The following is a 17144-nucleotide window of genomic DNA, read 5'->3' on the forward strand; positions in this document are numbered from 1 at the left end:
CGGGCGTGGTGGTGCACGCCTTTAATCCCAGCACTCGGGAGGTAGAGGTAGGAGGATCTCCATGAATTCGAGGCCACCCAGAGACTACATAGTGAATTCCAGGTCAGCCTGTGCTACAGTGAGACCCTACCTCAAAAAAACAAGAAACAAAAGACAAATAATAATAATAAAAAAAAAAAGAATGAAAGAAAGAGAAAAGAGCTAGTAGAAAGCCAACTGGTTGGGAAGAGGAAAGAGAACAGATAGAATGAAAAAGGGACCAAAAAGGTATCGAGGGTAAATGGGATTGAAATAAACTACATGCATGCAGGAAAATGTCACAATGAAGCCCATTATTATGTTTCATTAATATTTTTAAAGATAGCTAATACAATATACTAATCCTAGGTCAGGGTCGATTATGAATTCAGAAAGCATGTATGTTTGGGTTTTTTTATCCAAGTTCCTAATAAAAATCCTGGACAGAATATAATCAAAGAAAAATAAATAATGACATAAAATAAATATATACATACACATTATTCTTACTTCCCATTTATGTATGTGTGTGTGTATATATATATACATTAATATATATACATATAATATATATATATTATATATATAATATATATATATATATAAAGTGATATATATATATGTATCACTTTGAAAGGTGAATGAAAATATATGAGGATAAGGAGCAGCTTTATCATTTGACAAAAATAATTTAGGTAGGAGCAAATCAATTTACTAAACAAAGTTCCCCCAGAAAATAGAGATTAAATCACATTTCCCCAATGGTTTAAACTGTTTCTTAACCAAACTCACAAAGACAGGATACATTAACTTAAAAGACTAGCTCCACTGCTTGATCCACGCGATCTAGGGTGCTCCCAGAAGAATGGACCTGATGAAAGGAAACGCTGTGTGTTGTCTGCCAATGAATCCACAGCCCGGCAAAGGGAAAGCTTTGGCCTTTGCATACTTAATTTTCGAAGGCTGATTGTCAGAATAATCAGAAATAAAAAGCTCTAAAAAAAATCCATTGGTACTTGGTCAGGACACAGAATAAAGAAACCTGCTTTGGGCTGGAGAGATGGCTTAGCAGTTAAGCGCTTGCCTGTGAAGCCTAAGGACCCTGGTTCGAGGCTCGGTTCCCCAGGTCCCACGTTAGCCAGATGCACAAGGGGGCGCACGCATCTGGAGTTCATCTGCAGTGGCTGGAGGCCCTGGAGTGCCCATTCTCTCCCTCTCCGCTCTCTATCTCTCTCTCTGTGCCTTTTTTTCTCACAATCTGTTGCTCTCAAATAAATACATAAATATAGGGCTGGAGAGATGGCTTAGCGGTTAAGCGCTTGCCTGTGAAGCCTAATGACCCCGGTTGGAGGCTCAGTTCCCCAGGACCCACGTTAGCCAGATGCACAAGGGGGCGCACACGTCTGGAGTTCGTTTGCAGAGGCTGGAAGCCCTGGCGCGCCCATTCTTTCTCTCCCTCTATCTGTCTTTCTCTCTGTCTGTCGCTCTCAAATAAATAAGTAAATAAATAAAAAGAAACCTGCTTTTTTTTTTTCCATTGTTGTTTGGTTGCTGATGGAACAAAGGACATTTTCTGCAGTGGTGGAGCCACCGGTAGGTTGAACACACACTTGTAAATAATCCTCCACCCTGTTTATGAAAAAAAAAAAAAAATCAAAACAAAACTAAAAAACCTAATTACGCACACACGCACCCGAAAAAAAAAGTCAGCATAATATTAGAGGGGTCTGGAGAGACGATCAGCAGTTAAGGCCCTTGCAAAGCCCAATGACCCAGGTTCAATTCCCCAGGACCCATGTAAGCCAGATGCGCAATATGGCATGCGCATCTAGAGTTCATTTGCAGTGGCTGGGTGCGCTGCTACGCCCATTCTCCCCCCCCCCACCCCTTTCTCTCAAATAAATAAACATAAAACATTAAAAAAATTCTTTTTAATTAAAAAAAGGGGGGCCTGGGAGATTACTAAGCAGTTAAGACGCTTGCCAGCAAAGCCAACGAACCCAGATAGAATTCCCCAATACCCACATAAAGCAGGATGCACAAGGCAGTGAATGAGTCTGGAGTTCCTTTGCAATCACTTGAGGCCCTGGTATGCCCATTCCCTCCCTCCAATCTGTCTCTCTTTGCTTGCAAATAAATAAATAAATTTTTTTTAAAAAACAGAGAGCTGTGTTTTTAATGTTAGTATCTCTATGTAAAAATAAAAATCCGCCAACTGCTTTTTCATGAAAATAAGATAGGATGACTGATGTGAGTCTATTATAAAGAATTAATGTGATACGGGGGAATAACCACCAAATCTGTATTGATAAGGAAGTAAGAGGCAGGAGGATCGCAGACAGTTTGAGGCCACCCTGAGACTACAAAGTGAATTCCAGCTCGGCCGGGACCAGAGTGAGACCCTACCTTGAAAAACCAAAAAGCAAATAAATAAATAAATAAATAATTCTCTTCACAATATTTGAGTTTTGCACAGAACCCTAACATGGTGATAACGGAAGCAAATGGCGAGTGCAGAAATGAAGGCAAACAGTGCTGTTAAGGCGCATCCTCAGCCAGAGTGCAGGCGCTGCTAGTACTAGGAAGACCAGGCTCCTTAAAATTAGATCTGCCCGGATCTTTCTGGTACTCTGGATCCAGTACCATCTCAGACACAGATCTGGTTAGTCATTTGAGTACACATGTGAACAGCCACCCAGGAGCCACAGCCAAAATCACTGACCATTTTGATGGCATGAACATGGGGGTAATGTAGATTTGATATTATGTAAGTGTAAGCTTAAATTTTATACTAAGTAGAAAAGAATAAATAAAATGTAAAGGGACCAGAAATTCTTACCCATGTTAATTCTCTATGTATACCATACATGAGCCTAACCCATGAATTGCTCTATGACAGAGACAGACCAGCACAGTCTGAGAACCGTGTCATGAGGCACAGAATGTGCTTAAACTGAAACAGCCATGTCACCATTAAGTGACAAAACCTTATGGGACTGTCTTCAAATAAATGGTTCATCACTGACTGAGGCATCATTATGTGCAGAGGAACTGTATATGGTTTAATAGTACAGACATGTAAACAGAAATTATAATGAACTATGATGGTTTCATAGAGCCAGTCCCAATCAGAGCATTAAAGAAGCAAATCCCTACAGGGGACAATTACCTGCTGAGCATGCTGACAGAAGGGCGCCCAGTCTTCCCTGACTACAGTGTAAAATCTGCTTAAGTGCAAAAATCTTATTATCAAAGACAACGCTCTCGCCTTGCCAATTTGGATGGCACTATCGGTTTTATAAATAAAAACTCTAGGAACACAATTAATGGAGGCATGTTACCTGGGTTTGTAGAGGGAGTAACAGAGGTGTTTGGTCTGAACTCTTTTGGCCTGGATGAATATTCTCATTCGAGGTTCAAAATACAGAACGGATGCGTAGGCTCTGAGGGACCACCTCTCTGGGAGACTGGAATAGAAAATACCAAAAATCAGTGTAGACAATACAGCTTCTCTTTGAGAAGGAAAAATGAGCCCAGGACTTTTACCACTAGAAGCTTCTGGAAATTGTCTTCTAAAACTAATGATGCTTCAAACACCAGCATATCTTGCAAGGTTCACTTCATTGCAAAGCCTCTAAACACAAAGGCTCATGTAAGTAACCTACACTTTGGTTAGAACAGAACTGAGCTTTTTTTTTTTTTTTTTCCCCGAGGTAGAGACTGGTTTAGCTGTAGCCCAGGCTGACATGGAATTCACTGTGTAGTCTCAGGGTGGCCTGAAACTCATGGCAATCCTCCTACCTCTGCTTCTCAAGTGCTGGGATTAAAAGCATGCACCATCATGCCCAACTAGAACTGAACTCTGTGTTGGCACCCTACCAGTTCTAAGTAGACGTATTGCTGACAGAAAAATATATTTTCCACTAAAGCAACTGACTCAGAGGATGAAATCAAGTCAAATAAACCAACAATCCCCCTGCTCAAGCATGACTAAAATATTCTGAGCTTACATGAACAAAAGGTATTCCCAATATTATAATCAGAAAGATATAATAAGAATATCTCATTTGCTTTTAGAACTTTGAACAAGACTCATAAAACTTCACTCTCTAAGTGCAATAATTATTTAAATAAGTATTTGTGGCCAACTGAGAGGCGAAGTCTAACAACATGACAGGTGAAAGAGGAGAAGGAAAAATAAAAGAAATACAACAAAACAGGGTCAAAAATAATATAAACAGCCCAAGGCAAACTACTGCTGTAAAGTCCTGTCGGGAAATCACTGGGTCACCGTTCAGATAGTGGATCTTAAATATTAAAGTCTGTTTTTGACCTGTAAATCTTTTCCAATTAGACAAGAAACAAAAATCAAAAACAAGACCAGCCAGGTTTAAGACAGTTTTATGCAGTACACCCCAGAGGTGACTCCTGTGATGAGCTTGAAGGTTAAAGAGTCCAGGGTGTAGGAAAGCCACCCTTTTCACAGTTCTTCCTCATCCCACATGGAAGGGACCCAGACCATGGATCTCCTCATCTGGGTAACACCACTGCCAGGTGCTCTACAGCAAAGGATGGACCTCCAAGGGATTTTGAAAACTGAAAAGCTATAGGAAATCCAAGAATTTCCTAGTTAGATATAATTCCCTTTAGACACTAACTGAAGCTCAAACAAAGGTAAGGTTTGTTTGCATCATTCAAATTTCCCAATGTACATAAAAGTACCTAGTCCATGACTGCCATTGGCTATGGATTTACTCATTCATTCATTTTCAAGTCAGCATCAAAGTAATGGTTCCATTATGACACTTTTAGACATGAGTCATTAAATTACAGTAATATTTCCACCTTTGTTTGTTTTGAGATAGGAACTCCTATTAATGAGGATGGCCCCAAACCTGAAATTCTCCTGCTTTTACCTCCCTTGTACTGGGATTACAGATGTGTGCAACTGTACCTAGATAATAAATTCTCTTAAAACCTCTTAACAACTCAAATTGTCCATTCAATAAAGAGTTATTGGTAAATACTGATAACATTCATGTTGGGGATTTTCAAGGCCTCTGTTATGTTCAGAGATTTGCTGGAAGAACTCATGGGTCTGTGGCATATAATTTAGTCATGGTTAGGAGCTATCACATACCTGTAGTGAAGACATCTATCACCTCACAAGAAGAAAGGCTTGAGAGAGTCTGAAATAATCCACTGGCCAGGTTCCTTATGTTCTATCCTCTACCAGTTTTCATTGCTGTGACCACATATCCTTTGTGCTTCCCCTGGGCTCACACTCTGAAAGCCGGCAGTCCACGCTCACCCGGCCCGATGCACTTAGGCAGAACATCACGGCAGGAGGAGAGCCTTCCACTTCGTGGTTGACCCAGGGATAAAGAGCGCAAGAGGATGGGGCCCAGGATAATGCACCTCCAAGGACCAGCTCTGAAGGACCCTTACTCCCTCCAGCTCAGCCTCATCTCCTAAAGCTTCCAGAACCTCCTGAAATACTTCCTCCAGCTAGGAACCAGGATTCAAGTCATGACGTGCTGGGGAAAGACTAAATATATGGACCACAGCATCTTCCTCTCGTGAAGGCTGTCACTGAGCACACGCTTCCCTCGGCTAAATGCATGAGATACCCTGCCTAGGGAAATTCCTCCGCATCCTTGATTTTTCTTGGTATCTGTTAACAGAGTTCCTTCTGTCAGGGGTCTCTCAAAGTTCCAGGAGAAAAGTGGGTTTTCAGCATATCTTGTTTGTGTAACAAGCCAACCTCATCAGTTAAAAAAAAAAGTGGCTGTTTTTCTTTAATCAGTGTTGGGAACTCAAGTTCCCAGAAGTCAATCCCAGGCCAGCCTAGCAAGCCTGTCCTTCTCAGGGCAGACACCTGCACCTTAACTCTTTTCTACTCACATGCCTTCTGCAAGTTCCTATTCATTTCTGACAAGCAATTAAGTACCTCTGATTTTTGAAGTCTGTGGTAGAAAATAAACAAGACTAAATATATCATGCATTTTTTTTTTTTTCATGATCTGGGCTTCACTTAACCCTGTAGCCTCAACCGTATTTCCAGCTTGCCTAACCATGGAGGACCACTCTCTGCTCCCAGACAGAGGGCCATTCTTTCATATGAACCACGGCATATACCACTCCTTGATCACTCTCAAGACAACAACCTTGACTTTAATCCCAGCACTCGGGAGGCAGAGGTAGGAGGATCGCCGTGAGTTCGAGGCCACCCTGAGACTACACAGTGAATTACAGGTCAGCCTGAGCTAGAGTGAGACCCTACCTCGAAAAACCAAAAGAAAAAGGAAAACACAAGATACAACCATGAGGTCTCACTCCCCCTCGAGTCTTCCCGTGCCTCCGCTCTGCACTGTCCTCCCACGCCTGCCTCCACAGCACTTGACTAGGCTGTTACCGCCGCTTCTCTGCGTCTCCCGTCAGCTCTAAGCCGAAGGAGGCTAGCTTCCTCATCTATAGACGGTTGAGAGGACAGCAGTCATTCAAGACTTTCCCCCGACTTAATTTAGAGTGAAGCAGAGGATTCCCTACCCAAAAAAGAACTTTCTAATGGAAGATCGCCTCCTGTCACGACGTTATCAGCGTTTATTCATGAAGCCACACACGTGTTACAGAAGACGAAGTTCATTCTAAAGGAATTGCTTCACGTATATTCTTCAAGGGGTCTTATCTCATGCCTGTATAACTATCTTTCTGTCTCCTTAACGTATTTCCAGAAGGGTCCATATGTCTATCATGGTGGGTTTTTTTTTTATCACTTTCTGTTTTAGTGACTATAATAGGAAACCATAAAAACAACCCCTTCCAGCGCTCCCTCCCCCCCCCCTCTCTCTCTCACACACACACACACACACACACCATGGAGGGCAGGGGAGTATGTCACATGACAGGTATGGGTAAAGAGATGGCTATTTTGAGGCAACTGCCCTGTAGTCTTGGAAATACAACATCAGGGTGTGGAGCTGAGTCAATATTCCCAGCTAAGCCTTGGGAGTTCTTGAAAGTCAGTGTCTAATGTGGCAGCCAGGGCCACAGCCTCTGTGCAGCAGCTTTCTTCTGACCACGCTCTTTACTCTTCGGTTCCCAGTGGTGATCCACGTGTGCCCTGTCACATGTGCCCTGGCACACTGAGGTCTCCGAACAGTGCTAAAGGCAGAAGGAGGGCCAGCAGGTGAGGCTATGTAGCCATGGGCAATTTATCTTCCGAGTCGTGTCACCAGAGGCCGGAGTGTGAGAACGGGAGCTTGACAAAGCTGCCCAGACAATACCTTTCACTCTGCCGGGTCTGGAAGCCACGGCCTGGTAGACCCACTGAGCGGCTGGTAAGCAAGGCAGGGTGCCCGAGAGAGGAGAACAGACTTGCAGGTGCTTGGAAATGAGACATCAGCAGAGAAATACAACACTGTACATTCACTCACACTGGTGCCCAGACAACAGACTCCCATGCACCCAAATGACAGAGCCACCCTTAGGCTGTGATGTGACTGTCCTTACTGAAACTCATGCTAGAAGTTAATCTCTTTTGTGCAGCATGAACTAAGAAATAGGATCCCGTGGGGCATATCAGACATAGCGAGGTCGTCACTTAGCCAATCACACGCTCACAGAGTGGTGGCTGGTATCAGCGCCCTTTATGGCTGTTTCTTATATATGCTTCACCAGCTGAGCGATGCCCTGAGCTGCTTCGGAGACTTGCTAGAAACACCTCAACAAAAGAAAGCCCTTGGGTTAGAGGCATGTTTTAGCAGTTAAGACGCTTGCCTGCAAAGCCAAAGGACTCAGGTTTGATTCCCCACATGTCACCAGAAAGCCAGCTCTCAGAAACTGTCTATGGACACTCAAACCTGCACTGTTCCACTTAGGCACACAAACCTGGATCCAATGATCCGGTGTCCCTGTTTTGAAATCCTGTCTGTCCCTCACTAGACACAGAATAAATTACGTGGCCTTACTCCGCCAAAAGCTCTCCACCATCCAATTAACCTGAGTGTCTGTGTTGTTTCTGTTGGCAGACTGGGCCACTAATTAGAGAAGTGCATTTTTGAAAAATAAACACATAAAATCAGGGTGGCGGAATGAGCACACATATTAGTTTCCCGGTGAAGGCCGTGGAAGCAGCCCGTGGACGTGGTGCTGGGCTGGTCAGTGGAAGGCTACCCTGGCTTTACCTCCGACTGCAACAGGAAGTTACTGAAGGCTTTCTTACACAGAGATTTAAAGCAACAACAACAAAAAAATGATTTTGTTGCTACTGTGGCACAAACACGCAGGACAGTTCTTAGAGGTCCAAGTGTGGAAGCAGTGACAGGGAGAGCAAGGGGAAGGATGAAGTATCGCAGACAAGACTCAGTGATGGCGTGGCCTGGACTTGAGAACTTGTCGGGTCAGAATCTGTTTTGACAGTGAATCCAATATAAATAAGTCTGTTGGAAGAGTCTCCAATTCCTGAGGAATAAATAAAAGGCACGACCCACAGACAGACACATACCTAATGGGAATCACTAACAATGCAGAGAAAATGCTCAGTCATCCAATAGGGAAGAAAGCAATAATTCAAAAAAATAGCTCAATATCTAGATGAGAATTTTTAGCAACTTGGAAGCTAGAAATTATTAAGTACTAGGGTAACGTGTTTTTAAACTAGCAATATCCATTTCAACAAATTTTCAGAGGGAAAGACAAAGACATTTTTAGAAATACAAGGACTAATGAAGTTTACTTCCCACAGGCTGAAATAATCACTCCAGAATGTAATCCAGAAAATGAGCTAATAAATCTAAGATGGAAGAAAAGAGGGATGAAAGATAGTTGGTAAGGAAAGAAACCAACAGAGCATGTGACTTAGTCTAAACAATTGTTTAGCCCAGAATAATAATCCCAGAAGATAGGATGGAAAAGTTAGAGAAGTGAAAAGTGAAACTGTGAGAAGGCCTTGCCACATTTTTTAGATGATATATATAAAAATTAACTCTATAGTTAGAAAATAAAATTTTAAGTTTAGACATGTTTGCTAAAAATAAAAATTACAGGGCTGGGGCTGGAGAGATGGCTTAGTGACTAAGCGCTTGCCTGTGAAGCCTAAGGACCCAGTTCGAAGCTCAATTCCCCAGGACCCACGTTAGCCAGATGCACAAGGGGGCGCACGCGTCTGGAGTTTGTTTGCAATGGCTGGAGGCCCTGGCACGCCCATTCTCTCTCTTTCTTTCTCTCTGTTGCTCTCAAATAAATAAAAATAAACAAAATATATTTTTTAAAAATTACAAGGCTGCAGAGATGGTTGACGGCTCGCTGCACAAGCATAAGGACCAGAGGTCAGACACCCAGCACCCACAGAAATGTCAGGGGGTGTGTCAGCCTGTGGAACTCCCAGCACTGTGGGAGCTGAAAGAGGGTGTCCCTGGAACAAGCTGGAAGACACACATAACTAACCCTGACCTCCACCAACATGAACACAGGCAGGTGTGCCTGCCCACAGACGTTTACCCACACATGCAGACGTGCACACACACATACACATGCAAAAGGAAGCAAAAGTAAGCCACTAAAATAATACAACTGAACAACTAATTTGTAAACCATTAGTTGGGGGAAAATGAACTTTCTCCCTTGGCTGGGGAGAGGGGAGGGTAGCAAGTACAATTCTCACAAAGGGCAAGATGGAAAAAAAAAGAAAAGAAAAAAGAAAGGGGTTGGAGGGATGGCTTAGTAGTTGTGGTGGTTTGATTCAGGTGTCCCCCATAAACTTAGGTATTCTGAACGCTAGTCTCCCCAGCTGATGGCAATTGGAAATTAAGGTCTCCAGGAGGCAGTGTATTGTTGGGGGCGGGCTTATGGGTGTTATAGCCAGTGTCCCCATGCCAGTGTTTGGCACAGTCTCCTGTTGCTGTTGTCCACCTTATGTTGGCCAGGGGGCGATGTCCACCCTCTGCTCATGCCGTCATTTTCCCTGCCATCGTGGAGCTTCTCCTCGAGCCTGTAAGTCAAAAGAAACCTCTTTTTCCCCACAAGCTGCTCTTGGTTGGATTATTTCTAATAGCAATGCGAACCTAAGAGTGGTGGTACTGAGAGTGGGGTTGCTGCTGGACACCTGACTGTGTGGCTTTGGCCTCTTGGAGCTGATTTTCAAGAGGAATGTGGAAGGATTTGAAATCTTGGCCCAAGAGATGCCTTGCAGTGCTGTAAAAACAGCTTAATGGACTATTCTGGTCAGAGTTGAAAGACCTGAATGCAGTAAGAACTATGGACCATGATGTTTGGCTTATGAGGGTGAGAAAGGTTTGCTTGGACTGGGCTAGAGGCAGTTTGTGTGAAAAGCTTGCTGTTATGCCCGTGTCCTGAGTTGTGCTGGGTTGCTTTGTGTAGAAATGAACTGGTGTGAGCAGAGGGATATGGCACAGAAAGAAAAATCTTTGGGTGAACTGCTGCCTATTCAGCTGCAACTGAAAGATTACAGCCTTGAGATTGGGCCAGCTGACCTGTGCTGAGGCAACAGGAAGAATGCAGACTCTTTTGAAGGGGCCTGAGTGCTCAAGAAATGTCTGTTCTTCAAAGTCTGTTTTACTCCCCCCTGGATTAACAAATTGGCACTCTACCTGGTATTGTGGAGTGTAAGAAATGCAGGGAAGGGAGGGTCATTGAGTTACCAACTTGGTCATGTGTTTTGGAAACGGCCATGGGCAATGTGAAGCAGGTTTGTTGGAAGCCTTCATGGAGACCCCATGGGGCCATGAGGATGAACCATGGGTTGCACTGGAGACCCAGTGGAGATGCCGGGACCACGAGATGGCTGCCAAGGACAGCTTTCGGCTCCAGATGAAGTTTTCCAGGACTGTGAGTAGCCTAGCTGGAGGGGCGGAATTGGAACTCCAGAGACTTGTTGCTGGTTAGAATTAGAGATTTGTCATTGACTAGAGTTGTTGGACTTGGAGCTACAGAGTTTGTTGTTTGCCCTGTTTCAATCTTGTATTGGTTGAATATTTCTTTGCCATTTTTTTGCAGTGTGAATGTTTATTTTGTGCCATTATGGGTTTTTCGAGATTACTTTTTGGTATTATGGCTCAATTAAAAGATTTTGGGGGCTGGAGAGATGGCTTAGCAGTTAATCACTTGCCTGTAAAGCCTAAGGATCCCAGTTCAATGCTTGATTCCCCAGGACCCATGTTAGCCAGATGTATAAGGGGGCACACACATCTGGAGTTCATTTGCAGTGGCTGGAGGCCCTAGCATGCCCATTTTCTCTCTCTCTCTTTCTCTGCCTCTTTATCTGTCGGTCACTCTCAAATAAATAAAAATAAAGAAAAAAATCATTTAAAAACAAAAGCCAAAGTTAAAAAAAAAAAAAAGATTTTGGATTGTGGGGATGTTTGAACATCATTGGGATTGATTAAAAAAAAAAAAAAAACAACTATGGGGAGAGCTGGAGAGATAGCTTAGCGGTTGAGCACTTGCCTGTGAAGCCTAAGGACCCCGGTTCAAGGCTCCATTCCCCGGGACCCACGTTAGCCAGATGCACAAGAGGGCGCATGCGTCTGGAGTTCATTTGCAGTGGCTGGAGGCCCTGGCGCGCCCATTCTCTCCCCCTCCCCTCTCTCTCTCTCCCTGTCCCTCTCTCCCTCTTTCTGTGTCTGTCACTCCCAAATAAATAAAAATAAACAAAAATAAAAATTTAAAAATCTATGGGGACTTTTAAAAGTTGGATGACTGCACTGCATTTTAAATCGTGTATGGTCGTCAGTTTATGGGGGCTGGGGTGGAATGTGGCAGTTTGATTCAGGTGTCCCCCATAAACTTAGGTATTCTGAATGCTAGTCTCCCCAGTTGATAGCAATGGGAAATTAAGGCCTCCTGGAGGCGGTGTATTGTTGGGGGTGGGCTTATGGGTGCTATAGCCAGTTTCCCCTTGCCAGTGTTTGGCACACTGCCCTGTTGCTATGGTTCACCTTATGTTGGCCAAGGGAGTGATGTTCACCCTCTGCTCATGCCATCATTTTCTCTGCCATCGTGGAGCTTCCCCTTGAGCCTGTAAGCCAAAATAAACCTCTTTTTTTTTTTCCCACAAGCTGCTCTTGATTGGGTGATTTCTAACAGCAATGCAAACATGACTGCAACAGCAGTTAAGGTACCTCCCTACAAAACCAAAGGACCCAGGTTTGATTCCCCAGGACCCATGTAAGCCAGAGGCACAGTGTGGGGCATGCATCTGGAGTTTGTTTGCAGTGGCTGGAGGCCCTGGTGTGCCCATTTTCTTCACCCCCCACCAAGCTGACTCTCTCAAATAAATAAATAAATAAATAAATAAACATAAAATTTTTTAAACATTAAAAAGCACAAATAACAAAGTAGCAGAACAAATGTAAAACATAAGAAAACAAGGTCCAGCCACAGCCAATATCACAGTGAATGAGAATCAGATAAGAGGTGAAAACAGTCAAATTGAAGGAAATACCTAGTTATGCGCTGTTTAAAAAAGGCAAGGTGAAAACAAACTAGCACTGTGAGGAATACAGTTGTGATGAGATACATGGCAAGAAAGGTTAATAAAGAGAAGGCAAATCTGGAGAGGCAAATATTCAATAAAAATGAAACGAAGTAGTGAAGGAGCATAGGAAAAAGCTAGCCTCTCTTAGGCAGTTTCAGTTAGACATCAAAGCCCAGAGAAAACCAAGAGACGCCACCCCACATGCCACCTTGCCCTGGCACAAAAAAATGGAACTCACAGCCGAAATGGAACTCATGTCTAATTAAGATGGATCTACAAATCCCAGCACTTGAGAGGCAGAGGCAGGAGGATTGCTGTGAGTTTGAGGCCACCCTGAGACTCCATAGTGAATCCCAGGTCAGCCTGAGCTAGAGTGAGACCCTACCTCAAAAAAAAAAAAAAAAAAAAAGATGGATCTACAGTATTCCCTGCTGCCCATAACACGACCTAATAGAAGGCCCAGGTTGGCTGCCCCAAGTGGGCTGGCCCTGGGGTCTGCCTTCCAAATCTACAAACCCTTCTGGTCTTCCCTTTGCATATAAATGCTCACATCTCCCTGTCTCACCTTTTTTTCTCTCTGTGGGATTCTCCTGGAATTACCTTGTGCTGCCTGGATACACGAGCCTGACTGGGTGAGGGGAAAGCACAGCGTGCACGTGTGCATGCGCCTGCGTGTGTCTGCCTGCCTGCCTGATTCTGCTCACTTGGGCCACAGCGATACATGCGAGTCTGGCCTCTACCCCACCCAGACAGGCTCGGGGTGGGGAAGAGCACTTAACACAGTGTCTTGGTCTGGGGGACTCTTCTGCTTACCAGTTTCAGGTAACTTCTCACTTTGATTTCATGCATCACTTTCTCTGGTCTCTGAGTCTACCACATAGACACTGTCAAGATCTCTGGGCCGCTACCTGGGGAGTATATTTAAACGTGAGGTGACCATGAGTGTAACTCTCTTCATTACTCATTTCTCCTCTGAGTTACTTGAACTGTGCTTTGATCTTTTCCCTGTTATTCTTCCTTGAGCTTCACTACTTGCCCTCTTAACTATCTGTTGCAGTCAGGCTCACATTGCTGGTAGAAGTCACCCGAACAAGAGCAGCTTGTGGAAAAAAAAGGTTTATTTTGGTTTACAGGCTTGAGTAGGAAGCTCCATGATGGCAGGGAAAACGACGACATGAGCAGAGGGTGGACATCAACCCCTGGCCCACAAAAGGTGGACCATAGCAACAGGAGAGTGTGCCAAACATTGGCAAGGGGAAACTGGCTCTAACACCCATAAGCCCGCCCCCAACAATGCACTGCCTCCAGGAGGTGTTGATTCCAAAATCTCCATCAGCTGGGAACCTAGCATGCAGAACACCTGAGTTTACAGGGGACACCTGAATCAAACCACCACACTCTCCTTCACAGGAAAACACATGGAAGATGTCATGTGCGTTCCTTCTAAGTCTCTCTGCATATACACCAAAGTTCTACCTTTCACATATTTGCAGCTCTACTCCATTCTTTCCGTGAAAACCTCAATTTTCCTTAAATAAACCCTATAAACCACACAGTGTTTCTACATGACAGTGAGTTTCCTACATCCTATGTGCTCATGACTCTGCTCCAGCCTTCCTTCCTAGCTGCAAGTGTCCCTTAAATAAACCACAGGATGTGTGACTTCTCCCAAAGCAAATTTGATAATTCATAACTTATCCTTCTTGCATTCATTTTTATCAATTCTTTGTACTTTGTCAATTCTTTATTTGTATTTTTTCAATTCTTATAAATATATATATATTGTATTTTGTCAATTCTTTTTAAAGATAGGATAGAACCTAAACTCGGGGTTCATATATTTGGGGGACATCTCCTGAACCCCAAAATCCTGCATCAGTAGCATTCACTGGGAGATGAGCAATACTGCATGTTAATAAAAAGTTCACTTCAAATGATGTATAAGTTCCAACTTAATGTCTCAGAAACATATTTACAAAAACTAACAAAAATGAAAGAACCGCAGACATAACCATCAACATTGTACAAGTGTCTAAAATAATCGACCTCAGAAATTGAGCTGTCATGAACAGGAAGAGACGAAGATTTGCATCACTGGAAGGTATTTCAAATTTAAATGTTAAGAATGACAAGTTAAACCTCATATAAGCTGACATACTTCAAAACTCAAGTTGCAAAGCTGGAGATAACACACATATAATCCCAGCCCTGGAGTGGCTTAGGCAAGAAGACCTTGAATTCAAAGCTAGTCGAGCCGGGCGTGGTGGAGCTTTAATCCCAGCACTCGGGAGGCAGAGGTAGGAGGATCGCTGTGAGCTCAAGGCCACCCTGAGAATACATAGTGAATTCCAGGTCAGCCTAAACTCAAGTGAGACCCCATCTTGGGGAAAAAAAAAAAAAAAAAACCCTAGCGTAAGCTACATAGTGAGTGAGACCTTATTTCAAAAGAAATAAAAGGAAACCTTAGGTTTCAGAGCAATTTCTACAGTACAATGGAGACTGTGTTTGCTGATTAAAAAAATGAGGAAGCATGTTAAAAATGATTTAAAAAATGAGGAAGCGTTTCATATTTATGCAAATCTGCATATTTTTCAATAAATTTTATTTGTATGCCGAATGAAAAATTTCCCTTCATTCCTACCCCTCTTCCTGCCTCGTCCTTAGAAAAGGTGTGGGACAACCAAGTAAGCCAGGGTTGGCAAGGTAGCATAAAAATAAAGACAGGGCTGGAGGGATGGCTTCCCCGTTAAGGCATTTGTCTGCAAAGCTGAAGGACCCAGGTTCAATTCCACAGGACCTCCCTTAGCCAGATGCACAAGGGGGCACACACTTCTGGAGCTCCTTTGCAGTGGATAGAGGCCCTGGGTCACCCATTCTCTCCCTCCCTCCCTCCCTCCCTCCCTCCCCCCCCCCCCGTCAAATAAATAAATAAAATCAAAATTTAAAAAGACATGATACTTAGACCCAAAATTCAATGGCATAACTTACAACCTATTCTAAATCCACACTACAGAATTATAATCATATTTATATTCGCATAAAAAATTTTATGTGCTTTGAGTGAAATGAAAAAAAACATCTAGATTGTAGGGCATTTACACAAGCTTGTGTAAAGAATGTTCAAGCAGAATCCCAATACTGTAGGTTTTCCAGATGGCGACCCATGCTTGCCATGCATGAGGTAACCATGGGAACTGGGCACAGTTAGAAACGATCTGCCACTCCACTTCGTCCATTTGCTCAGCCTTCCTGTGGCCAGTCAATACAGGACCTCTGAAAATGCCTCTGAGTTTGAATCCTCTGTGCGACTGTGACTGAATGTTACTGTCAACTACCAGGAAAGAGAAGGCACAAATTAGCTGAAGATTGTGCTCTGCACAAATGGACCCCTTCAGAAGAGGGAACAAACCCAGGTATCATTTGATTAGGGGAGGCCTCTGCAAGGGTCTGACATGTAGACTCTTTCCCACAAGTTCAAACAATGGCCACGACATAAACTGATAGGTGACTATAGTCCAGCTCAGCAGAAACACGATTTTCTGTTCTTTTGTAATCTTTGCACATTTCCCAGTCTTCTTTTAAATTCTTGATTTCCTTTTGACTTATTTATTTGAGAGAGATAGAGAGAGGCAGATATAGAGAAAATGAATGGGTGCACCAGAGCCTCCAGCCACTGCAAACAAACTCCAGATACATGTGCAACCTTGTGCATCTGGCTTATATGGGTACTGGGGAATGGAACCTGGGTCCTTAGGCTTTGCAAGCAAGTGCCTTAGCCATTAGATCATCTCTCCAGCCCTCTTTCAACTTCTTTATTTTGTACTTTTTTATTTTTACATAGTTCTATATATGTATCTTTGAAATTGAATGAAGCTAAATGATCAGGAAAAATGATAAAAACAGCATGCTAACAAAATAAATCTTGAGTTAGGTATGGGAGAGAAAAGTAACTAAAAAGATATCATAGGAATCTACACGAAATTTGCACTAAGGTTTTTTTTAAAAAAAAACAAACAAACAGAAACTTGCATCTTTTTTTGTTTGTTTTTCTTTTTTTTTTTTTTCTTTTTTTTGTTTTTCGAGGTAGGGTCTCACTCTAGCCCAGGCTGACCTGGAGTTCTCTATGGAGTGTCAGGGTGGCCTCGAACTCACGGCAATCCGCCTACCTCTGCCTCCCGAGTGCTGGGATTAAAGGCGTGCGCCACCATGCCCGGCTTTGCATCTTTTTTAAAATTTTATTCATTTATTTGGAAGCAGACAGAGAGAGCTAGAAGAGAGACAGAGAGAGAGAAAGAATGGGAACGTCAGGGCCTCCAGCCACTGCAAAAGAACTCCAGATGCATGCGCCCCTTGTGCATCTGGCTTATGTGGGTCCTGGGGAATCAAACCTCTGTCCTTTGGCTTTGTAGGCAAATGCCTTAACTGCTAAGCCTCTCTCCAGCCCTTCATGAGATTTTATTCTCGTGTGTTTTAAAATATCTTTCCACTTTAGAAAAAGGTTAGGACCTTCAGTGTACATGGGAATATGATCAATTTTAAATAAAACTCTCAGTAAAATTTTTCAAAAAAGAAATAAAATAATAATAAAGTAGAGATCAGTCAAGGGAGATTCCCACACACATGTACACCC

General features: G+C 43.3%; 1 protein-coding gene across 1 annotated transcript in view; it reads right to left on the reverse strand.

Annotated features, from left to right (window-relative positions):
- Positions 1-17144, reverse strand: part of Morc1 (MORC family CW-type zinc finger 1) — a 168681-nt gene that overhangs the window by 114764 nt on the left and 36773 nt on the right. The window contains 1 exon segment of the mRNA XM_012950005.2: positions 3360-3485. Coding sequence (XP_012805459.2) covers positions 3360-3485 — 126 coding nt within the window.

The sequence above is a fragment of the Jaculus jaculus genome, chromosome 4 (genome assembly GCF_020740685.1).
Source record: "Jaculus jaculus isolate mJacJac1 chromosome 4, mJacJac1.mat.Y.cur, whole genome shotgun sequence".
Classification (NCBI taxonomy): domain Eukaryota; kingdom Metazoa; phylum Chordata; class Mammalia; order Rodentia; family Dipodidae; genus Jaculus; species Jaculus jaculus.